Source organism: Hyperoodon ampullatus (genome assembly GCF_949752795.1).
Source record: "Hyperoodon ampullatus genome assembly, chromosome: 14".
NCBI classification, from domain to species: domain Eukaryota; kingdom Metazoa; phylum Chordata; class Mammalia; order Artiodactyla; family Ziphiidae; genus Hyperoodon; species Hyperoodon ampullatus.
In genome coordinates, this window is record NC_136927.1 from 569,293 (window position 1) to 594,153 (window position 24,861).

Genomic DNA, 24,861 nt, shown 5'->3' on the forward strand with positions numbered 1-24,861 from the left:
AAGAGGTGCTGTGGCCCAACTGTCCCCAAATTCACGTGTGGAAGCCCTAGCCCCCATGGTAAGGTGTTTAGTGATGGGGCCTCGGGAGGTGGCTGGGTTTAGGTGGGCCCCCAAGACAGGATCAGCACCCTCGTAAGTTGAGACCTAGAGATCTCGCTCTCCCCAGCCCGCCCGCCACGCAAGAACAGGCGAGAACGCGGCCACCTGGGGGCCAGGAAGGGAAGAGGGTCCTCACCAGGGACCCACCCTGCCAGCACCTGGATCTCGGACTCCCAGCCTAGAGACTGTGAGAGGGTAAACGTCTGTTGTTTAAGCCGCCAGTCTTTTGTTACAGCAGCTTGAGCTGACACAGACGGTAAATTCTACTATGCACATTTTGCCATATTCTAAAATAAATGTTTGTAATAGGTCAAAAATTTTTTTAAATTTTTTAAAGAGTAAAGCTGGCTGTAGAAATGCATAAGATGGAATGGCAGGCCCATGTCCAAGGCAGGGCTCAGGGGCACACGGAGCCACCAGTGCGCTCACACCGGGGAGGCCCCTGACAAAGGTGTGCCCTGCTCAGCATGAGGGCTGGAGAGAGAGGGAGGATGATGTCCAGGGCGGGGTGGGGGGGGGTACCCGTGGGCGGCTCTGAGGTTGGGGTCCAGCCTCGAGGGTGAAGCCAGGAGAATAGGACCCACGAAGCCCTAGACACGGGGCTCCTCCTCCCACACCCCACGACCTGGCCGTCCCGCCCTGTCCCCAGCCTACTGGGGTCACAGAACCATGGGGGTGGGGGGGCCCTAAGAGAGCCTCAGGCAGGTACGCACCGGGCTCAGGCCAGCGGGGACCACGATGACCTTCCGGAAGAAGAAGGGAGGCCAAGGCCCTGACGCCTGGGATGAGGGTTGGGGTGCAGGGCGGGGGGGGGTCGAGGCCCACCTTCCGCACGTAGGACACGGCGTCCTCCTCTGTGTACACCTCGGCGCTCACTCCCCCACGCCGGTGCCGGGCTTGCACCACCGGGTTGGGCGGCGACGGGGACACTTCCTCGTCGTGCGAGTCCGACTGGGAGGCTGACTTCTGCTGCGCCAGGATCTGTCGGTTTTCTTCCTGGAGGGGGGACAACGCAGAGTGGGTGAGAAGAGAGGCCATCTCGGCAGAACCCCAGAGTCCGTCCCGGAAGGTCACGGGGTCCCAGGAAGGCCGGGGACCCAGCGCATCCCAGCCGGGGCCGCCCGACCCGCCTCCCTGGACTTCAAGGTTACCTCCAAGCCCACCACCTCCCAGCCCACAGCCCTGCCGGCCACAGAGCCCTGGCTCCAGAAGGCTTTCTGTTCCTTCCCACTTTGAGCAACGTGTCAAAGTTGCTACCAGACTCCAGAGCTCAGCCCACAGCGTCCAAGGCCCCGGCGAGCCTCTGAGGCCCCCCAGCCCCACCAGTTCACCCGAGGGCAGGAAGTGCCCCCGCTCTGCTCACCAACATGCAGGAAACAGGAGGTGGGTGCATAACAGGGAAGCAAACCTCTCGTTATCTTCCCGCGCTTTTCATTACTGCTTTTTAAAAACTGTTTACACACAGAGGGCGCAAAATCCAAAAAGTGCAAAGGTACATGGGGTGACGGGGTCTCCCACGGCCGACCCTCCAGCTCCACGTCCCCAGAGCCACCTGGCGACCAGCTGGTCCCTGGATGGGACCGGGCTTCCCAGCACACGGCCCCGGATGGTCGCGGGAGGTACCAGCTGGTTCCTTTCTACAGGCTGTTGCACCTACACACGACCCTACAGAACAGCCAAAGCCAGGAGAGAAGCTCCGACTCACGCCAACATATACAGGGTCTTCGTCCAACACCCAACGCTTCCAAGGCTGAGGAACAGCCCCAGGTGCCTTGTGGGCGGGAGGGAGGGGTTTCCCTGAGGGTCAGCTCTGGACACACCAGCAACCACCGATCGCTCCAGAACTGCCTTCCAAGTACTCAGCTCGCCACTCCTCTGTTACCATGACAACAGTCATCTCATCCTTGCTGAGACCAGCGCCAACATCTCCCTGGAGCCAGGAGTCACTGGGTTATTTCCCACCCTTTGTGAATTACTGGGTGACACGCCGGAAATGTGTTATTTACATTGTACGTTAATTCTACTCAAAGTTAAGACTGTCGGTAAGACTCCCACTTTTATGGAAATCATTACAAACGTCACTGACTGTTCTTGTAAACCACGAATTTTCACTATCAATAGAAATGTCAGTTGCATCTCAAGTGAGAGACTCTAGGCCTTTGCTCCTAGAAATTATTAAAAATAAGAACAGTAAGGGAATTCCCTGGTGGTCCAGCGATGAGGACTCCACACTCTCACTGCCGAGGGCTCGCGTTCAATCCCTGGTCGGGGGAACTAAGATCCCACGAGCCGTGTGGCCAGAAAAAAAAAAAAAAAAGAACAATAATATACACAAAAATGAGCCAGTGGGGTCTTAAAGCGGGATTTGGGAGACATGAGTGGGAAAGGCCCCTGCACTGCAGTGTAAACTGTTTATAGTGACACCGGGGCTCTGCCAGCGCCCAGGAGAGAGGAACCAGCAGAGGCCCTGGGCCACCAAAGGACGTCTGGAAGGTCAGGCCATGTGGGAGTGACCAGGCTCGGAGGTGATGGTGACACGGGGCAGAGGCGTGGGCAGTGATGTAGGTGAGGTCGGGAGGAAGTGACCCCAGGCTTCCTGTAGAAGCGAGGGAGCCGAGAAGCGCTTGTCTCAGCAAATGAGGGGACTTCTCTTAAGTTGAGGTAAAATTCGCACAACATAAAAACTAACAATCAGCCATTGTAAAGTGTGCAACCCTGTGGCATTTAGTACATTCACAATGTTATGCAAACCTCTCTAACAGCTAGATCCAAACGTTTCATCACCCCAAAACATCGGGTACCCCACTGGCAGTCCCTCCATGCCCTCCACCCAGGCCTAGCACCCACTAACCCACCTTCTGCGTCCATGGATCCGCCCATCCTGGACATGGCCATGGACAGAATCATACGGTGTGTGCCCTCCCGCGTCAGACTTCTCCCACTCGGCACACAGTCTTCAAGGAGCATCCGTGTGTGGCACGTGTCAGCACGTCCCTCCTTTTGGTGGCTAAATCGTACTCCGCTGTGTCACATCTCGATGATCCATTAGTGAGCTGGTGGCCACGGGCTGGCTCCATCCTTTGGCTGCTGTGCGTAGCGCTGCCGTGGACGTGAGTGTGCAGGTTTGCGTCTCAGTGCTGTGTTCAATTCTTGGGGTTACCCCTGGAGCATGAATACCCCTGGGGCAGGGATACCCCTGGGGCAGGGATGCTGGGTCCCACGGGGGCTCGTGCTCAGCTCAGTGAAGGACCCCCCAGCGGTCTCCACCAGCCACTCCCAGCAGCAGTGCCATCCCCCAACACCCTTGCCACTTTCTGTGTACTGGTTTGGTTTTGATCTGGCCGACGTTGAGTTGGGTTCTGGACACACTGACTTCGAGATAACGGAGCGACCTGGCCTTGGGAATGGCCCACAGACCCTACAGACAGTGGCTGACCCAGGGTCCACAGTCACGGTGAGGACTCCAGGCTCCCTGTGCAGCCACCAGAAGCCATTTGTCTTCAAGAAAGCCGTGGCCCAGGCCTTGTTTTCTTGGACCAGTAAGCAGCCCTGTCCTGGCACAGAGATGATTTTCCGTTTTTGGCAGCAAAGGGTCAAATGAGGCAGGATACAGGTGGTTCAAAACACGAAGCCACTTCAGGGGATTTTGAGAGGACACGGCAGGGCCGGGAGCCAGGGCCCCCCAGGGCGCAGTAGGATGACCGCCCCCAGGCTCTGCCTCGACCACGCCAGACCGTTATTTCTGGATGGCATCCCTCTCCCACCCCGGGAGATTCCAGGAAAACCTCTAATTCTCAGAGCTCCCCCTTCCTGTCTCCTGTTTTCACGCTGCTGAGTTGTCTTGGCTGCGAATGGTAGAGGGCACGGGGTCAGGACAGGCGATCCAGGCCAAGGGAATCTTCATAACAAGAGTGTGGGAACAGCGTTTCCAGAAAGCTCCGCGGCCAGAATCTGCCCCAAAATGCGTAAGGCAGCTCCAAGGACCGTCCCCGTCCTGCCCTCGGGGCCCAGAGCTCCCTGGGCCATGAATGGTGTGCTTCATCACCTTCTGACCACGTTTTTCCTACGCGAGGGGTGAAATGCAGGCTTCCAGTCTAAGAAGAGACAACACGCAGGGGGGTCTAGGGAGACTTTCCAGAACCGAGCTGACCCCCCCACACACAACAGCACACATGCCCGGGACCCTGGGACAGTGGGATCCCTCCCCTCCGCTCCCCACTCCCGGTGTGGCTGGGCGAGGACACCGGCTGCCCCATCCCTCGTGGGGGATTCCCAGGGTGAGGGGTCCCTCGTAGGGGATTCCCAGGGTAAGGGACTTGTCCAGGGCACCCAGCCACCCAGCGGCAAGGCAAGAAGAGAAACAGAGAGCTTCGATCATTTATTGAGCATCTTCTGTAGACCAGGCCTCAGACAGAAAATGCAACAGGGAAAAAGGCATAGTTCTTTCATGAAGGAGGTTACTGTTAGAGCTCGAACAGGACAGAGATGGCGGTCACAGCAAGACAACGGGTGAGCACCACCGAAGGACCAGGTACAAGGGGCTGCACCAGCAGTGGCAGGCTCTTAGACCATCCTCAGCAAGGAGGAGTCAAAGAGGGCTTCCTGGAGGAGATGCCTCCTGAGTCCACCCAGATGAGAAGAGCTGAACCAGGGCACGTGGGCAGTTCTGAGCTCACCCCTCGCCCCCCTCCTCCCCAACCTGTGGCAAATTACGATTGTGTGTCTCTTCATGGCGTGGCAGCCCTCTCCAGTGTTTGTTTCATCCAACTCTTCAGAGTCAGACTCTGATTTTATTGTCTGCTGTTTCTTCCATTTCTGCTTCATTAACTTCTGCTTTTACCCTTATAGTTTTTCCTCGTTTCTGTCTTGCTTTCTTCCTCTATTCCTGGCTTCTCAGGTGGCACCTGGGCAGTGGGTTGCAAAAGGGTCCCTCAAAAATTCATGTCCACCCAGAACCTCAGAGAGTGGCTTTATTTGGAAATAACTCTTCACAGATACAATCAAGTTAAGACAAGGTCATCCTGGATTAGAATGGCCCTAATCCACAATGGGTGTCCTTATAAAAAGAGGAAGTTTGGACAGACACACAGGGACGAACACAGGGGCAGTCTGGTGACGCATCTGCCAGTCAAGGGCAGCCCCCAGAAGCTGGGGAGGGCTGGGGTGGACCCCGCCCCCCGTCAGAGCCCCCAGAAGCAACCACCCCTGCCAAAGCCTTGATTTTGGGCTTCTGACTTCCAAAACTGTAAATATCTGTTTTAAGCTGACCATTTTTTGACAATTTGCTATGGCACCCTAGGAAACTAAGACACACAGCTCATTAATTTATCATCTTATCTTCTAATGAAGTTATAAATTTTCCTGCAAGTACCAATTTTGCTGCATTCCACGTTTTGACATGCAATGCTTTTATTGTCACTCAACCTAAATATTTCCTAATTTTTTATCATGACAATCTTTAACTGATAAACCATGCAAAAGCTCATTATCGATTTCCAAATGTATGGAGCGGCTTCTGGCTCTTTCTCTTTTTTTCTGGCTATCTTTTTATTAATAATTTGTAACTTTATTGGGTTGTAGTCAAAGGATTCGGTTTCTGAGTGAGAAAAAGACTTAAACTCATCCTGGGATCCCCTGAAATAACATGTTGCACTGGGTACTTCATTCTCAAATTCTGAAGTTCTGATTTACACACACCTTTCCAGGATCTCCGATGTAACCGGATCAAAACAAGGCAGATGCCGTGTCCGCCCCAGTCTCAGCCCCACTGTCACACAAGCTCAGATGGGAACCGCTGTGCTTCCCAGGGAGTTCACCACCACGTCCTCAGCACCTGGAACAGCGTCCGGCACAGAGCAAGTGTTCAATAGATATTGGTGGAATGAATGAATGAAACCTTTTGGGAGAACTGGCACAACTATCAGTGGATGCTTCTGAGCTTCATAATTCTATTTCTTAAAATACATCCTAAGGAAACAATGAGAGGCATCAAAAAGATATCTGTACCAGAATGGCCCCTGCAGTGCTTAAAAATTTTTTTTAATCCAATAAGCAACAATAAGAGATTGCTTAAATCAAGTTAGAGACATCTATGTAACAGGATATGCTGTACCACTAAATCATACTTTTAATATATTTAGTAATCATATAAAGTTTGGTTTAAAACACTAAAAAGCAGGATTCAAAATTATATATAGTCAGGGAATTCCCTGGTGGTCCAGTGGTTGGGACTCTGGGCTTTCACTGTCGGGGCCTGGGTTAATCCCTGGTCAGGGGACTAAGATCCTGCAAGCCGCACGGCGCAGCCAAAAAACAAAACAAAAAAAATTATATATAGTCAAGAGAATGAAAAGAAAAGCCACGAACTGGGAGAGAATATTTGCGAAACACATATGTCTGAAAAAGGACTTGTATGCAAACTGTACAAAAAGCTCTTAAAACTCAACAATAAGAAAACAACCCCATTGGAAAACAGGCAAAAGATCTGGACACCTCACCAAGGAAGATTCCCAGATGGCAAAGAAGCACAGGAAAGATGCTCCACCTCATATGTCTTCAGGGAAATATGAATTAAAACAGCAATGAGACACCACTACACACTTATCGGGACAGCCAAAATGCAGAGGGTGACGACACCAAAGGCTGGCGAGGGTGTGGAGCGGCAGGAACCCTCATCCGTGGCTGGTGGGGATGCAGAATGGCACCGCCACTTTGTTTTTTTTTTTTTGTTTGTGTGCTTTTGTCTTATTTTGTCTTGTTTTTTTGCCACGCCACACGGCTCGTGGGATCCGAGTTCCCCGACAAAGGACTGAACCCGGGCCCTCGGCAGGGACACCGTGGAGTCTGGACCTCTGGACGACCAGGGAACTCCTGGTGCAGCCACTCTGGAAGACAATCTGGTGTCTGTCTTCATGCAACCCAGCAATTGCACTCCTGGTACTTATCAAAATGAGTTAAAACTTACATCACATAAAAACCTACACACGGACCTGTACAGCAGCTTTATTCACAATTGCTAAAGCTTGGAAACAACCAAGATGTCGCTCAGCAGGTGATCGATAAGTAAACTGGGGTCCATCCAGACAGTGGAATATTATTCAGCAATAAAAGTAAATGAGCTAGGGGCTTCCCTGGTGGCGCAGTGGTTGAGAGTCCGCCTGCCGATGCAGGGGACACGGGTTCGTGCCCTGGTCCGGGAGGATCCCACATGCCGCGGAGTGGCTGGGCCCGTGGGCCATGGCCGCTGAGCCTGCGTGTCCGGAGCCTGTGCTCCGCAACGGGAGAGGCCACAACAGCGAGAGGCCCGCGTACCACAAAAAAATAAAAAATAAAATAAATAAATAAATAAATGAGCTGATATTAAGTCATGAGAAGACTTGGAGGAAGCTTAAGTATGTATCACTAAGTGAAAGAAGCCAGTCTGAAAAGCCTAAACGCTGTAGCTGGAAAAGGAGAAACTATGGAGACAGTGAAAGGATCAGGGGTTGCCGGGGGCTGTGGGGGGAGGGGCGGACAGGTGGAGCAAAGGGGATTTTTAGGGCAGTGGCTACTCTGCATGACGCTATGATGATGGAAACATGTCATAGGTTTGTCCAAACCCACAGACTGTACACCAGGAGCGAACCCTCAGGGGCGCCGTGGACTTTAGTCAATAGCAGCGTATCAGTGTTGGCTGTCCTTCTCTCGAAGCGCTGCTTGGTGCTCTGAGGCCCGTCTGGGCCTGGGGAGGACCCCGGCCACCAGTGTCTCCAGCCACCCCTGCACCCCCAGCCTCAGCCTCCCGCAAAGCTCGCTGCCTCCACCGCCCTCCAGCAGACCTTGGCACCGGCTGCCCGGTCTAAGAGCGCCCAGGACCCTCCCACCCGCACTCAGAACCCTGGGGACCCCAGCCCCCGCACCCCAGCTGCTCTGCAAACCCTCCTCATTCCACCTTCCCAGCGCCCCACCCACTCGGCCTCCCCGACACCCGCCCCGCCCCCTCAGTGAAGCAGACATGGCAACGACCAGGGAAGAAACCATCGGGGCCAAAGGTTTGGGGGCACCCGTTTTCTTTTCCTTTTTAATTTTAAAGACCTGGTTTCCCTAAGTAGTTACAGGTTCGCAGCAAACATCACAGGGAGGCACAGAGACTTCGCACACGCCTCTCGTCCCCTCGCTCGCACAGCCTCCCCGGGGCCTCTCCACGCTGCAGAACGGGCAGCCACCAGAACGCACCCAGACTACAGCCTGGACCACCGTCCCGGCGCCCTGCCACCTCCAGACGGCCTCCCGCCCCAGCCTCCGGCCCACCCAACGCTCCAGCGACCGTCTCCGCAGCTCCAGCCTTCCACGGCTCCAGGGTGGCCCGAGCTGCCCCCGCCGCGTTAGCCGCCAAGCCCATCGCCCCGAGGACAAGCCTTCGTCCAGAGAGCGTGCTCCCCGAAAACGGCCCCACGATGACCCTCGCCACCCGCAGGGCACGGCCTTCTGTCGGCCCCCGGGCTGAACGCGGACTCACCCCCTCCACCCTGGCTTCCCCGGTGGCCCCCCAGCACCGGAAGACTTGGGCAATCAACGTGCCGGGGGGATGGACCGCCCCTCCAAGACCCTCGGGATTTCAATGCCAGTCCCGCCAATGGACGTTTCTGTCTGCCACCAGAACGACACATGCAGTGTTGGTCACCAGGAAACACAGGCTGATCCTCCACACAGTCACCGGATGTATCTGATGCCCAGTGTAGACCACAGCCACAGGAAGGGCCACAGGAAGGGCCACGTGGGCCCTGACAGAGTTCACTTCCACGGAAGCCGCGGGCCGGGTTCTCCCCAAGGGAAACACAGCGTCACTTGCTCGTCTCATTAAAGGCACAGAGTGAGCCTGGGTCACCGGCTGTCTGACCAACGGACCAGAGGGAAGCCACCACTGCACCAGGAAGGAAAGCCTGCTGGATGAGGCATCTACGGCCACAAAAGCGAGCAGAGTGGCGTCGGCGAGGGCTCGGGAAAGGGCGGGGGGCTCAGGGCCGCAAGACCACGAGCTCACCCGGTGGGTGAGACAAGATGGGCGACAAGATTCAAGAGCCGCCAACACACAGACACGCGGCCCCCAGCGCCCTTCCTGAAATACCTGCATAGTTACCCAGTTTTTCTTTTAAATCATTTCCTTGGCATAAAGGTGTTTTCTGGAGCGGAAAAAAACAAAAAAACTGAAAGCCATCAAACACAAAACGATGGAACGATGACGCATCCATGTCATGGAAAACTTTACAGCCACGAGAGGCCACAGAAATGCTACTAATACAGATGCAAGGCAACGTGGGTGCACTTAATGCCACTGAAATGCACACTAAAAAAAGGCCAAAATGGTAAATTCTATTTACCACAATAAAAAATGCTATTAAGAAGAAAAAAGCAAACAAAAAATGCACATATATACAATTATCCACATCCTTACGTAAGCATGTCCTGCGGAGCAAGAGAAGTCCTCGGAAAAATGTAGGGTGGGTACACAGGTGCAGGGTCGTGGGTGCATTTTTATAAAGTAATCTTTCCTGTACAATTTAAAATCCATTATTAAAGGGATTGATGACTTTATCATCACACGATCCGCCACAAGACTGAATCTTGGAGAAGCTCCAAGGCTGTGTTTGGCCAGCGGGTATGGAGTATCTTGCCCCCTCAAGCCTCCACCCTGGAATAAGGCCACCTCCTCACCGGCTCACTCACCGAGGCCTGGGTACTGGGTGCCACACCCCAGCCAAGGCAGCACCCCGAGAGCTGGGCCATCCCCACCAACCTGTGCCGGCAGCTGCAGCCTCTGTGCTTATCAAGGCCTCACACACACGCTTCCTGCTCTCGACACAAGTGGAGAAAACTGCTCCTCCCCAGGCTTCCAGCCTGGCCAGCCTCCTGCAGAGAGAGGGGCCCGGGACCCAGCACACCCCGGCCCCAAAGTCAGAGCCTTTCCTGCTCCCAGGCCAAAGCAGCTCCCTGGTCACCCCGCTCAGCAGACGCAGCAGGAAATGAGACCCCCCCGTGGGGTTTCAGGACTCCTTAAGGCACTTGACATTTGGGGATCCCAGGTCCATGTGAACACCCACTGCAAACATTGGAGATGTTCTCCCCAGTAAAATGCACCCGCCTATAAAAGCTTGCCCACGATTTCAGAGAATCCACCAAATCAGCCCCGAAGCCTGGAGCCTAGGCCTTCCAAGTCACCTACCTCTTCCAGACCTCGGTCCTCACCTGTCAAAGGCAGGTAATGAATTGCCTCTCCAGGCAAGAACGATCAATGCATCTTCCTCAGCCTCTGCGCTCGCCCCAGCCTCTCCCCCAAGCTCCAAACTCATAGCCCCGTGACGATTTAAACACATCCAAAGCCTTACTCTTAATTTTTCCTGTCCAACCGTGTCTCTGTCTCTTCCCACTGGCCCCTTCCTGGCTCAGGACTTCAGGCCTCGGACCAAACCCGAGGAGTCACGGCCCATGTCTTTTTCCTCATCCCACCCCCAATCCACCAGCAAGACCGGAAAGGCCCCCCAAAGAAAACGGCCCACCTGGCCCTCTCACTCCACCCCCAGGGGACAGGAGCACCCTCACCCCTGCCAAGTCTAACAACCAAAAGCATCTTGGCTACTGAAATGTCCCCTGGGGGCAAGAGGTCCCCCGCTGAGACCCTCTGCTCTAGTTTCACTCTGCAGCCTCAGCTCAGGTCTGGCCTGGACCCTGCCTCTGGCCTCCTAATGGGCTCCCTGCCTTGGTCCGGCTGAGAAGTCCCGTCCTGTGAGACATGTCACCTGGCTGGGGTCATCTGTGAACAAGTAGAGTTACATGAGGATGTACTGTCACCCACCTGACCCTCCCTCTTCAAAGGTGCAGGAAACAAGCACCCCCCCCTCCAGTCCCCTGTCCTCCGTACACAGGCCAGCGACTGGACTCCTCCCCTACACGGCGACCTCGAAAGTAACCAAAGATTAAAGCCACGTGGCCATGTTCACCTATCAACTGAAAAACAGGTTTTTATTTATTTTTTTAAGGTTCGTTTATTTATTTATTTATTTATTTATTGGCTGCGCAGCATGTGAGATCTTAGTTCCCCAACCAGGGATCGAACCCACACCCTCTGCGTGGAAGGGTGGAGTCTTAACCACTGGACCGCCAGGGGAGTCCCTGAAAAACAGGCTTTTAAATTAAAACAGCCGGGGCTTCCCTGGTGGCGCAGTGGTTGAGAGTCCGCCTGCCGATGCAAGGGACACGGGTTTGTGCCCTGGTCCGGGAAGATCCCACATGCCGTGGAGCGGTTGGGCCCGTGAGCCATGGCCGCTGAGCCTGCGCGTCTGGAGCCTGTGCTCCGCAGCGGGAGAGGCCACAACAGTGAGAAGCCCGCGTACCGCAAAAAAAAAAAAAAAAAAAAACAGCCAAAGCTGACTAGGGTGGGTGGCTACAAGCACAGTGTCTGGTGGGGCTGAATCAATGCTGCGTTTGGAGAGCTCCTTGACAGCACCAGCAAGACTTCTGTGACCTGGTAGTTCCACCTGGAATTTCAGTAATTCCACCTCTGAAAAGCTGTACTAAACACTACTACATACAGAAAAAAAATAAATCTATGTACAAATATGTCCCTGTGGCATTATTTTTTTTAATACATCTTTATTGGAGTATAATTGCTTCACAAAGCTGTGTTAGTTTCTGTTGTACAACAAAGTGAATCAGCCATATGCATACATATATCCCCATGTCCCCTCCCTCTTGTGTCTCCCTCCCACCCTCCCTATCCCACCCCTCTATGGTCACAAAGCTCGAGCTGATCTCCCTGTGCTATGCGGCTGCTTCTCACTAGCTATTTCACATTTGGTAGTGTACATATGTCAGTGCTACTCTCACTTTGCCCCAGCTTCCCCTTCCCCCCTACCCTGTGTCCTCAAGCCCATTCTCTACGTCTGTATCTTTATTCCTGCCCTGCCACCAGGTTCATCAGTACCATTTTATTTAGATTCCATGTATATGTGTTAGCATACAGTATTTGTTTTTCTCTTTCTGACTTACTTCACTCTGTATGACAGACTCTAGGTCCATCCACCTCACTACAAATAACTCAATTTCGTTTCTTTTCATGGCTGAGTAATATTCCATTGCATATATGTGTCACATCTACTTTACCCATTCATCTGTCAATGGACATTTAGGTTGCTTCCATGTCCTGGCTATTGTAAATAGTGCTGCAATGAACATTGTGGTACATGTCTCTTTTTGAATTATGGTTTTCTCAGGGTATATGCCCAGTAGTTGGATTGCTGGGTCATATGGTACTTCTATTTTTAGTTTTTTAAGGAACCTCCATACTGTTCTCCATAGTGGCTGTACCAATTTACATTCCCACCAACAGTGCAGGAGGATTCCCTTTTCACCACACCCTCTCCAGCATTTATTGTTTCTAGATTTTTTGATAATGGCCATTCTGACCAGTGTGAGGTGATACCTCATTTCAGTTTTGATTTGCATTTCTCTAATAGTTAGTGATGTTGAGCATCTTTTCATGTGTCTCTTGGCCATCTGTATGTCTTCTTTGGTGAAATGTCTATTTAAACAGATGGAGAAATATACCACATTCTTGGATTGGAAGAATATTGTGAAAATCACTATACTACCTAAAGCAATCTACAGATTCAATGCAATCCCTGTTAAACTACCAATGGCATTCTTCACAGAATTAGGACCAAAAATTGTATGGAAACACAAAAGATCCCAAATAGCCAAAGCAATCTTGAGAAAGAAAAATGGAGCTGGAGTAATCAGGCTCCCTGACTTCAAACTATACTACAAAGCTACAGTAATCAAGACAGTATGGTACTGGCACAAAAACAGAAATATAGATCAGTGGTACAGGATAGAAAGCCCAGAGTTAAACCCACTCACATATGGTCACCTAATTTACGACAAAGGAGGCAAGAACATACAATGGAGAAAAGACAGCCTCTTCAATAAATGGTGCTGGGAAAACTGGACAGCTACATGTAAAAGAATGAAATTAGAACACTCCCTAACACCATACACAAAAATAAACTCAAAATGGATTAAAGACCTAAATGTAAGACCAGACACTCTAAAACTCTTAGAGAAAAACACTCTTTGACATAAAACCACAGCAAGATCTTTTCTGACCCACCTCCTAGAGTAACGAAAATAAGATAAATAAATAAATAAACAAATGGGACCTAATTAAACTTAAAATCTTTTGCGCAGCAAAGGAAACCGTAAACAAGATAAAAAGACAACCCTCAGAATGGGAGAAAGTATTTGCAAATGAAACAATAGACAAAGGATTAATCTCCAAAACATACAAACAGCTCATGGAGCTCAATATCAAAAAAACCAACAACCCAATTAAAAAATGGGTGGTGTTATTTTTAATATTAAAACACTGGAAACAACTCAACTGTCTAATCATGAGGAAAACATTGAGAAAACTTTTCTGGATCTTCTCAACACATTACACAATCATTTACACTGAGGACCATGAAGAATGTATAACAAATGAACAACATAAAATATAAAATTGCATCCATAACATGATTCCAACTATGTTTCAAAACCACAATGCACGGTTGGGGGGGAACAGCTGGAGAGGACTCCAGGTGATTTCTACTTCTTCTTTCCACTTTTGAACTTTCCAATTTTTCTTTAAAAGGCATGTATTACTTTAAAATGTGTTTTAACAGACTGTTTTAAAGGGAAGAAATAAATCCATTTCTTTGCGTTAAGGCTACCTCTGTCCACAGGAGTGCCCATCAGAAGTAAAACACCGCTGAGCTCGGGGACGCAGAGGTGCTTAAAACAGACCTGGGCCCCAGCTGGGGTGCCGTTCAGTCCCCAGGGACAGGTAGGTCGTGATACAAAGACCACGAGGAGGAACCTGAAGTCACCCCAGAGAGAGATCTGGGTGGCCAGGCCAAGGAGGAAGGCAGGAGGCGTGAGGCGGGGGAGGGAAAGCTGGACGGGACCACAAGCCGCTCCTGCCCCAGCCTGCTGCTTCCTAGCCCCGAGCCCCAAGGATGAACCAGGAAGGGGGTGAGAGCTGTCATCCACACAGGAGTGAGCTGGGCGTCTCCCTCCTCAGGAGAGAGGGGGCGGGTGTGGCACGTGCTCCCCCCACATGTCTGAGGGGCAGGCCAGCGTCTGCTGAGGCTCAGAGACGCAGATCAAGGGAATCTGACCTCCAACGGCCCCGCCACATTCTCCATCAGGACTGTTTCCTTTTGCCCCAGTGCCAATGGCATCTCTAACCAGTCCCCCGACTGGGGACCGCCAGCGACCCCACAAGCTATAGTCACAGCCAGCAGTTCCCAAACGTCCGCACCGCCTTCCAGGAGGCCTCCTGAGACCCTGAGCCACTGGAAGAAGAGAGGATTTCTGTGGCGGGAATGAAGCCACCGTGGCCTCCCTGCCCACCTCCCCGCAAAGAGCCGCAGGAGGCCGTCCCGCGGGCGCCCCGCCCCCTCCTGAGCACGCAGGTAGCGGAGGGGAGGCCCGACGGGGCTTCGGCGCCACACACACATACACCTGCACCGGCTGGGGGGTGGGCGGGGGGAGGACCAGGTGCCGGAGCCACTGACCTTCTCCAGCTTCTCGAAGTGCTCCCGGAGGAACCTCATGGGGCGCTCGGGCTTGGAGATGCAGAGCTGCACGATGCAGTCCTTGAGCACCTGCTGGACGCTGTGCTTCTGCACGTAGAGCTCGCAGCTCCTCAGGCCGTCGTCCTCCTCAAACTGCTGAGCCGATGGCGAGGCCATGGCGACCCGCTGCCCGCTTCCTGCGGAGGAAAACGCGAGTCCTGCCGGCCTCGGAGGGGCAGGACTCCCGCGGCCTGTGAACACGCGTCTTACACGCACCGTAAGGTTTATCTGGTGACCAACGTGACCTGGTGACACGCCAGGCGTTTTATTCTGCTGCTGTCAAAGGCCCCTCACCCTGGGGGGCAAAGCTCAACTCTAAACAGATGCTCGCGGGGCTGGGGGTGGGGGGGGATCCGGCAGGTTCCGGGCGGGCGCGGCTGAGAAACCTGACGACGGAGAAGCGGGGCCCTGCGTGTGCAGCCCAGGCGGTTATGGGGTCTCACTTGCGTCCATCCCTCCCCCTTTGGAGGACAGTGTGTGCCTGGAGCGCCCTCCGCGAGCTCCCGAGGAGATGGCGGGGGGACGGAGGGAGCTCTTACAGGAAAAGAAAGGGAAACGAAAACAAACGAAGCCCCGCGGACGGGCCTCCTGGGAAGATGAACCCGGCGAACAATGGCAGGACCGCGCGTTCGGCCCGCGCTCGGCCAGGTCACAGTGACGGCCCGGAACCCGGCCAGCCCGCCAGCGCCGCGCACGCAGCCCGGCGACCCCGGCCCCCCAGCCCCCCGATCACGGCTTTCGGCCCCGGACCGGCCAAGGGGGCGGGGGCTCCCCGAAGGCCAAACTTCCTGGGGCCTCCCGGCCGGCGGGGGTTTCCGGAACAGACCCCTCCCCAGCCCCGCGTACCTGGATGCGCGGCACCGGAGGCCGGAGGCGGCTGCGCGGGGACGCGCGGGCGCGGGGACGGCGGGCGAGCGGGTCCCGCACTGCAGCGGCGCCGCCCTCCGCCCGCCCCCGCGCCGCGCCGGTCCACCCCCAGCCCCGCCAATCCCCTTCCCGCCGACCGCGCTCCCGGCCTCCCCCGACTCCCCGCTTGCCCCCTCCCCGCCCCATCTCACTCCCGCCCCCCACCCCGTCTATCTCCCACATCCCCAGGACCCACCTCTCCCCTCCCCCCTAGATTTCCTCTCACCCGCAGCCTACCCCGTCCCCTCCCTCTTTCCCCCTCCTCCCTCTCTTTCTCCTCCTCTTCCCTTCCTCCCCCCCCCCGCCCCTCCCCCGCCCCCATGGCATTCAGGCTGACAGGCCTCACGCTGCACAGACAGACCCACAGATCCATGTGAAGCTGTGCAGCTGGGCCAGGACCACTACTACCGCCCCCCAGGCTCCCTCCTCACACCTCCACCCCCTCCACTGGAGACCCCGCGATTGCCCAGATTGTCCGCCCTGGCTGGTGGCAGCCACCTGCTGCCTTGGGGGTGATGGCTTCCCCCACCTTCACACCTGGGGTGTCACATCTACATGTCACAGGACCTGCATTGGTGGCCAGGCAGGTCTAGGCTACTCCTTTTCTTGGTTAAGGGCACCAGCTTCACCCAGATGCCCCAGGGGGAAATCACAGGGTCATCCTAAATTCTTCCCACCACCCATGGGCTTCCAGGAGGTCAGAGGCCAGCACAGCCCCTAATCCACCAGCCCAGGCCTGCAGGAAAGGGAATCACCCTTATTTTCCTGTTGCCTAAAGTCATGTTTTGCTCCCATTCTGCCAGGGTGGTGGTGGAAACGTCATCTCGGGCAGTTGGGGGGCCCCAACGCTTTACCTGGAGCGGTCTGAATACCAGGAGATGGGGTAGGGATCTCAGGCCTTTAAAGGGGAAGACCTCTGCTCTCCCACCCATACTGCCCCGTCCACAAAGACACATTGCAGGGTGGCCGGCTGCCCCGCACGCACCCCAGCAGGGCTGAGGCTGACCCAGCTTCTTCCTGACGGCTTGAAGAGAAAGGAAGAGGATGTGCTCAGGTGGTCAGACTAGGAGCTCCTTCCTGCCGCTTCATCCCTGCCCTCGGCGTGCCTCCTGGCCCATCCCCACCTCAGGTACAGTCACACCTGTCCCATCACGCTTCTTGCAAGAGTCATTTTCGGGAACTGAAGTCCAGTCTCAACTGAATCAGAACTTGATTCCACAACTAATTTAAGCCGTTGGCTGCTTCTCCACTCCGCCTGCCCGATTGCTCGGACCTCCTCCCCCTCCCCAGTTACTGCTGGCTCCTCAGGGTGGCCTGGTGAAGAGGATGACAAAAAATTAGGGCCAGGTTTCACTTGACGGACTTGGGCGGGGGCATATGCTCCAGGGCTGGCTTTTGTTCTCGGACTCTCCTGGGGTGCTCCAGGGATCTCTGCAGGGACCTTCCCCCTGCACGGTTCTGTGGGAGCGGGAGACCCTCTCCGAGGATGGCCTTCTAACCCCGAGCCCCCCCTCCACACACATAGCCTCATCCTGGCAGGGAGCCCCCTGGACCACGTCTTGCAAGACAAGGACCTCTCCAGGTTCAGGGCCTGGCGGTCGGCTGGGTGCACCAAGCCCACCAGAAACTTGGTTCCTCCGCCTCTCTCAGCTGTGGCTGGACGAGCCCCATCCTCACACCACCGCGGTGGCAGCTCCCACCAGCCTGTCTCCTGCAGACCCTTCCAGGCCACTTGGGTAGCTACTTCAGAGGCCCTGCCATTCGGGGGCTACAAGCAGGCTCTCCCTAAGAACTCCCTCCCCACCTTCCTCAAGGAGTAGTGCGGGGCCAGGTCCCCCACCCGTGGCCCAGCCTGCAGACAAGCCCCCCCTCCGCCGCATCTCTCCGGTGCCCCTGCCCCCTGCATCGCCTGAGTGGAAGGGAAATGCTTCCAACACATCCAGCTCACTCACTGCTTCAAGGAGGGGATCCAGGGACCCTCGAGCAAGCCTGGCCTCGCCCTGTGTCTGGGCCAGGCCGTGTTAACAAGTAAATGTCTGCATTGATGGCACAGCGGTTGTTTGCAGCTGATCCAAGTGGCTCCACCCTGAACGACACGATCCCCCCAGCCCTCTCCCTCCGTGATGGGGGGCAGCGAGCACAGGGTCCGTCAGGGAAGCTGACTAGACCACCGGCGGCCAGTGGCCTTACATGAGGACGGCAGGCATCCCCCTCACGGAGCAGGGACAGGAAACTGTGTGGACCAGTGATGCCATACACAGCTGGGTCGATGTCACCACCGCTGGTTGGTGACAAGTCCCGGTTTACTGGGTGTCCTAAAAACATGCAGTGGTGATCATGTCATCATTCAGAAGTCCCAGCAGGTCGTGCTGGTCCATGTGTCCCCTCCACCCACAGCGAAGGACCCACCCCAGCACAGCCAGCAGAAGGGCTTCACGTGCCCCAGCCCCGAGGTCCTCACCTCGTCCCTGGAACCCGAATCACCAAGTCTTGCAAAGGTCCAAGTTCAAAGCCACATTATTTTCCAACCACCCCTCTCCCCCGCCCCAAACTCCTGGCTCTGCCAAGTCCAGTTCACCCAGCAAGACTCAACGGGGACGTTGCTTCTGCGGGGAACTCTCCCTGTGGCTCCCACACCTGAGGGCCAGGTTGGGCCCTGGGGTGCCGCCCAGGGCTCCCTGCAGCTGCAGCTCTATTCTAAGTGTGCCAGAGGCCATTTGCTGAACTTCCGTCCCCCCATCCCCCCGCCACTGTGCCGAGAGCCCCAGGGAGCATGGATGCCGTGTCCTGTCGTTTAGACTCTGCAGGGCAAGGAGACAGATATCCGCTGGGGGTGAGGAAAGGAGGGTTCTCACCCGCCCGCCCGGCGCCGACGTGGGCCCTGCCACCTGACCAGCGTGGGGCCGTGGGGGCCGGGCCGGGGGCTTTACCGGGAAGAGCCATCGAATCTCCCCACCCGTCGAGGTGGGTGTGGCTCTCAACCCCAGCTGACAGGAACTGAAGGGACCAGGGGGTGGGAGCAGACCAAGAGGCACACGGCCAAGTCCCGGGACCACGAACGCTGCCAACTACAGCTCTTCCAGCCACGTCCCTCACGGGGGAGCGAGCTAGTTCCTCCCCGGAGCAGAGCCAGCCTGTGGGGATGCGGGAGAGGAGCTGGCGCCGGGAGAGCAGGGAGCCCAGAGCGGGATGAAGGGGAGGGACACGGCCTGGGGCATGGCCGCAGGCCCGAGAGGCAGCAGGAAGCAGTCAATGCATCTAATCCACACACTGCTCCCGGGGATGGTTTGGGGGTGTGGCGGGTGGCCCCCAGGCGCATCCAAGGCACTCCCAGCAGAGGACCCAGCCCTCTGGGTGGACCCGGGGCAACCTTCAGGGGACACAGCTGAGCCCTGCCTGGGCTCCTGACCCACAGACGCTGAGGTAATCAGGGGGCGTAAGGCCCTGAGTTTATGGTGACTCCCCCAACATCTGCAGAAAACAAAGCTGCTGACAACCTCAGGCAGCAAGGGCCGCCCGTCCCCAGGGCCCCACCGTGCTTTCGCCTGTGCCTGACCAGTGTCTTCCCCCATCCCTGTTGTCCTCAGGCATCCTGCCCTCTGTTCCTCCCGGCACCTGCTCAGGACGTCCTTCGACTGACTGTCTCCCCACCCCCGAGCACCGAGCACCGAGCACGGGCTCCGTGAGGAGGAGGAGCTGCTGCGGATGCCGGGGACCCCGAGCACCCCATGAGAACCGGCCGGAGGAGATAGCGAATGAATGGACCAACCAAGCGCATCTGCTTACATCAGTTTATTATGCTGGTCAAACGACACACTTCACAACGTTTGTAACCAGGACACTGAACGAGGGGGTCCTGGAACAGACCTGAAGTTGCTTTTTCCTACCTTGGCCAGGTCTTTAAAATCTATTCGGAGAAGGAGTTTCCTTCTCTTCTCCTGCCTATACATTTTGGCTCAAACGTAGAGAATTTCAAAGTTCTACTGTCATGTTAAGATATAAACCCAGGGTCAACTCAGTCATTGTAAGTGTCCAGAGCTATGAAATGATCATAACTCCAGCCTGACTTTAAAGTTAAAGCCTTTCCCTTCCTCTGGTGAGGCTGAGGCGGGAGGCGGGCCGGGAAAGGACAGAGGAGCTTTGCTTTTTCCCTCTTACTCCACCATCCACCTGCCCCAAACCTGACCTCGGAACAGCCTCTAGCAACTAGAATTCCCGGCCCAGGCCACGGAGCCAGGTGCCTCACGGACACGGGATCACACAACCTGTGGCCTTTCGTGGCTGGCTTCTCTCGCTGTGTTTGACGTGGTTGAGGTTCACCCACACGGTAGCACGTGTCAGCTCCGCGTTCCTGTTTAAGGCTGAGAGTCAGATGTATGCCTCGTGTACTGTGTATCCACCCGCCCATTGCAGGCGGGTGGGGCGCTTCCGCCTTTCAGCTGCTGTGAATATGCTGCTGCGAACGAGGGTGTCAAACCCGAGTCCTTGCTTCCCCTTCTTTCACCCATACATCCCGATGGGGAATTGCCAGATCACTTGCTAATCCTGTTTAATTTTTTCAGGAACCACCACACTGTTTCCACGGTGGCTGCACTATTTTACATTCCCGCCAGCAGGGCTCAAGGGTCCTAATTCCTCCACATCCTCCCAAATGTCTGTCAGTTTCTGCTTGTTTTTTATAAGAACCATCCTAACAGGTGAGGTGGTGGCCAGACCTTCACAACAGGCACAAGCAGCTGGGCCCTATTCCGCCACACTCTGACGGCCACAGCGAGTTACAGGCCAGCTGGGGCTCCACTTTACTGGGAGAGGACTGGCCATGTGTGCAGAGCTGGGGGAAAATGGGCTACTTTGGAAACAACTACACTGAACATGTTTTCTGGCTGTGGGATTTTGGCAGACATGCCTTAGAGAACCTCCCTTCTAGTCGTAACTTGCTAAGATTTTAAATGACAAATGGGCGTCAAATTTCATCAAATGCTTTATCTGCAACTACTGAGATGATCACACAATTTTTCTCCTTTTTTAAAAATGTGGTTGGACTTCCCTGGTGGTGCAGTGGTTAAGAGTCCGCCTGCCAATGCAGGGGACACGGGTTCAATCCCTGGTCTTGGAAGATCCCACACGCCAGAGAGCAACTAAGCCTGTGTGCCACAACTACTGAGCCTGTGCTCTAGAGCCCACGAGCCACTACTGAAGCCCACGAGCCACAACTACTGAAGCCTGTGCACCTAGAGCCCGTGCTCTGCAACAAGAGAAGCCATCGCAGTGAGAAGCCCGTGCACCACAATGAAGAGTAGCCCCCGCTCGCCACACAACAAACACCCAATTCAGCCAAAGATAAATAAATAAATTTATTTTTTTTTAAATGTGGTAAATCACATTAATTTTTAATGTTAAAAAATTAACTTGCATTCCTGGAATAAACTCAATCTGGTCTCAATGTATTATCCGTTCTAAAGTGCCTATTTCCAGATTTAATTTATTAAGATTTTGTTTAGGATTTTTGCATCTGTGTTGAAAAAAGTTGATCTCTAATATTCCTTTCCGTAATTTCCCTCTCACTTTCTGGGATCAAGGTTGTGACACCGGCTCCACAAAATGAGTTGGGAGAGGTTCTTTCTTCCTATTTTCAGATTGGAGTTATTTCCTTTTTTAAAAAAAAAAAAAACTAAGTTGAATTTTATTAAAATTTAAAACTTCTGCTCTGCCAATTACTGTTAGGAAAATGAAAAGCCACCGAGTGAGAGAAAATAGTAAAACATATATCTGATAAGACGTATCAAAATATATAAATCTTAAAACTCAACAATAAATACAATTAAAAATGGACAAAAGATCTGAACATACATCTCACTAAATAAGATAGAAAATGGAAAACAAGGATATGAAAAGATTCACAACATCATACGCCATAAGGAATTGCAAATAAAACAACGAGATGCCACTACAGACCCATTAGAATAGCTAACATTCAAAAAAAAGCTGACAATACCAATTGCTGGCAAGGATGTGAAGCAACAGTCAACTCTCATTCATTACTGTCTGGGAATGCAAAATGGTACAGGCACTTTAGAACACAATTTGGCGGTTGGAGTTATTTCCTTATTAAGTGTTCTGAAGTGTTTGCTGGTAAAGCCATCTGTGATTATAGCCTTTATTGTGGGAAGCTTTGAAATGATAAATTCAACTTCTTTAATAGGTAGTAGGCTATTCTGAGTTTCTATTTCTTCTAGTGGAGGTTTTGGTAAATTATGTTTTCCTAGGATTTCCTCTATTTCATATATTTTTTTGGCATAAAGTATTATTACTTTAGTATCTTTTTAATGTTTAGAACCTTTCATGATAAACTCTTTTATCCTCATGTTGGTATTCGTGCTTTTGAACTTTTTTTTTCTTTGTCAGTCCTGACAGGCGGGTTATCAATTTTATTAACCCTTAAAAAGAATAAACTCTTGGTTTTAATAATCTCTGTTGTATGTATGTTCATTTTACTGTTTCATTAATTTCTGTTCTAACCTTTATCATTCCCTTTCCTTTACTGTGTTCAGATTTGTCCGTATATTTTCCTGTTGGGGAAAAACAAATCAACTTTTTTTTTTTTTTTTTTTTACCCTAAACGGGCCACTGGAAGCAATTACAAAAGTATTTGTGGAACTAAAGAAAAACATCTGACATCAATTTGACTCTTGTCCCTTTGAAGGCACCCTGTTCTCTCTCTGGCAGTCTCCTACAAACTCCTGTTTTTCTTTGGTATTCCTAAATTTCACAACATGTCAATACGTGTGCCTCACTGGTGCTGTGTAGTTCCTTCAGTCTGAAGGTCTTTCACTTTTAACTCTGGCAAATTTGTCTCGGTTATCCTTTTGAATACCTTCTCTGCCCCATTTTGATTATCCCTTTTCCTAGGACGTCTACTAACCAGAAATTAGCATTTCTGCTTCTATCATCCACCTTTTACGCAGCTTCGTTTATGTAGCTTCTTGTTCCTGTTTCATGTTGCTCAGATAAAGACTTTTCTCTCCTTGGTCCCCCTGTTCTACTGCCCCCGTTTATTCTATTCAGTCTGGAAGAATGTCTGGGGACGGGACAAGAGGTCGGATCCCCCCTAAGTACTCATGTAGCCACCACCACAGTCAGGACACTCCAGCACCATCACTATACAAGGCTCCTTCTGCCACCCGTGTAGTCGCACCCAGCCCCATCCCTAACCCCTGGAGACCACTCATGTGTCCCCCATCTCTGTAATTATGTTATCTCATGCATGTTATACACATGGAATCACACTATCAGTATCGTTGTCTTCTTTTACTCAGCAAAATCCCCTAGAGATGCATCCAAGTTCTTGCATGTATCAATAGTTCCTTCCTCTTTATTTCTGAGTAGAACCAAGTTAATTTCCATGTTTGAAGATTGTCTTTCTGTTACTGATTTTTAGTTTGATTCCATTATTTGTCAGAGAACATGCTCTGTGTGACTTCCCTTCTTTTACATTTGCTGAGGTCTGTTTTATGGATACAGTCTATCCTGGCATGTCCCTGGGCACCTGTGAATAACGGGCATCCTGCTCTGTTGGGTGGAGGGTCTGTAAATGTCCACTGATCCCTTTGGTTGATGGTGTTCTGTGTCCTTGTGGAATGTCTAGTAGTTAAAGCAGTTGTGGAGAGTGGGTGCTGAGGTCCTCACCTGTAACTGGGGATTGGTCTCTCTCCTTTCAGCTCTGCCAGTGTTTGCTTCATGTATCTTGAAGGTCTGTTGTTTGGGTCATAAACATTTGCGATTGCTATGTATCTACCTGGTGGACTGATCCTTTTATTCTTATACAATGGACCTCTTTTTCTGTAGAGATTTCCCTCGGGAAATTGTTTACATATCTTTTTTCTTTTTCTTTCAACCTACCCACATCATTACGTTTGAAGTGAGTTTTAGCATATGGTAAATGACATATAGTTGAGTCGTGGTTTTTTATTCCCTCTGCAAATCTCTGTCTTCTAACTGGTGTGTTTGGCCCCTTTACATTTGAACTATTGATAATTAGAGGTTAAGTTTGCCATTTTCTTATGTGTTTGTTTCCTCGTGCCATATTGTGGGATACTTGAATACCCTTTAGAATTTCACTTTATAATGTATTGAGTATATCACTGTTTACTTTTCTTAGTGGCTGTTCTACACACTCCCGTGCATGTATGTAATTATCAGTTTACTGGTACCCATGTTTCACCACATCTAGTGCAGTCTAGAAACCTCCCTTTACCGCCCTCACTCTTCAAATATAATTATTGTAAATATTTCCCCCACGTGCACAGAGCTCATCGGTATTATAATTTTTTTAATATAAATTTATTTATTTTTGGCTGCATTGGGTCTTTGTTGCTGCGTGCTGGCTTTTCTCTAGGTGCGGAGAGCAGGGTCTACTCTTTGTTGTGGTGCGTGGGCTTCTCATTGTGGTGGCTTCTCTTGTTGCGGAGCACAGGCTCTAGGCACCTGGGCTTCAGTAGTTGTGGCTCGCAGGCTCTAGAGTGCAGGCTCAGTAGTTATAGCGCACAGGCTTAGTTGCTCTGCAGCACGTGGGATCTTCCCAGACCAGAGATTGAACCCTTGGCCCCTGCATTGGCAGGCAGATTCTTAACCACTGCACCACCAGGGAAGTCCCAGTATTATAGTTTTTGCTTCAACAATCAGATATAAAAAATATGCCACTTCCTTCCAGCCACTGTAATTTCAGATGAGAAATCTGTCATTCACACTGGTGTTCCTCTCTAGGAAACACATCATTTCCCTCTGGCTGTTTTTACATTTTTTTTCTGTCTTTAGTCCTCAGAGATTTAATTATGATGTTTCTTAGTATGGATTTTTAGAAGGCTTATCCTACATAGGGGTTCCTTAGCTTCTTGTATCTATGGGTTTATGTCTTTCACCAAATTTGGGAAGTTTTCAGCCATTATTTCTTCAAACACTTTTTCAGCCCACATTCTCCCTCCTCCTGTTCTGGGACTCTGGTGATAAAAACGATTGTCCTGCAGATCTGAGGCTCTGTGCACTTTTCTTTTTTTCTTTTTTTTTGCAGTACACGGGCCTCTCACTGTTGTGGCCTCTCCCGTTGCAGAGCACAGGCTCTGGATGTGCAGGCTCAGAGGCCATGGCTCACGGGACCAGCCGCTCCGCGGCATGTGGGATCTTCCCGGACCAGGGCACGAACCCGTGT

The 24,861-nt window shown here is 52.7% G+C and overlaps 1 protein-coding gene across 1 annotated transcript in view; it reads right to left on the reverse strand.

Moving 5' to 3' along the window:
- PRKAR1B (protein kinase cAMP-dependent type I regulatory subunit beta) overlaps window positions 1-14,867 on the reverse strand; it is a gene marked incomplete at both ends in the record, with an annotated part of 83,768 nt that extends 68,901 nt beyond the window's left edge. The window contains 2 exons of the mRNA XM_079719346.1: window positions 925-1,095; window positions 14,691-14,867. Coding sequence (XP_079575472.1) covers window positions 925-1,095; window positions 14,691-14,867 — 348 coding nt within the window. The remainder of the gene's footprint in view (window positions 1-924; window positions 1,096-14,690) is intronic.
- Between the last annotated feature and the right edge of the window lie 9,994 nt (window positions 14,868-24,861).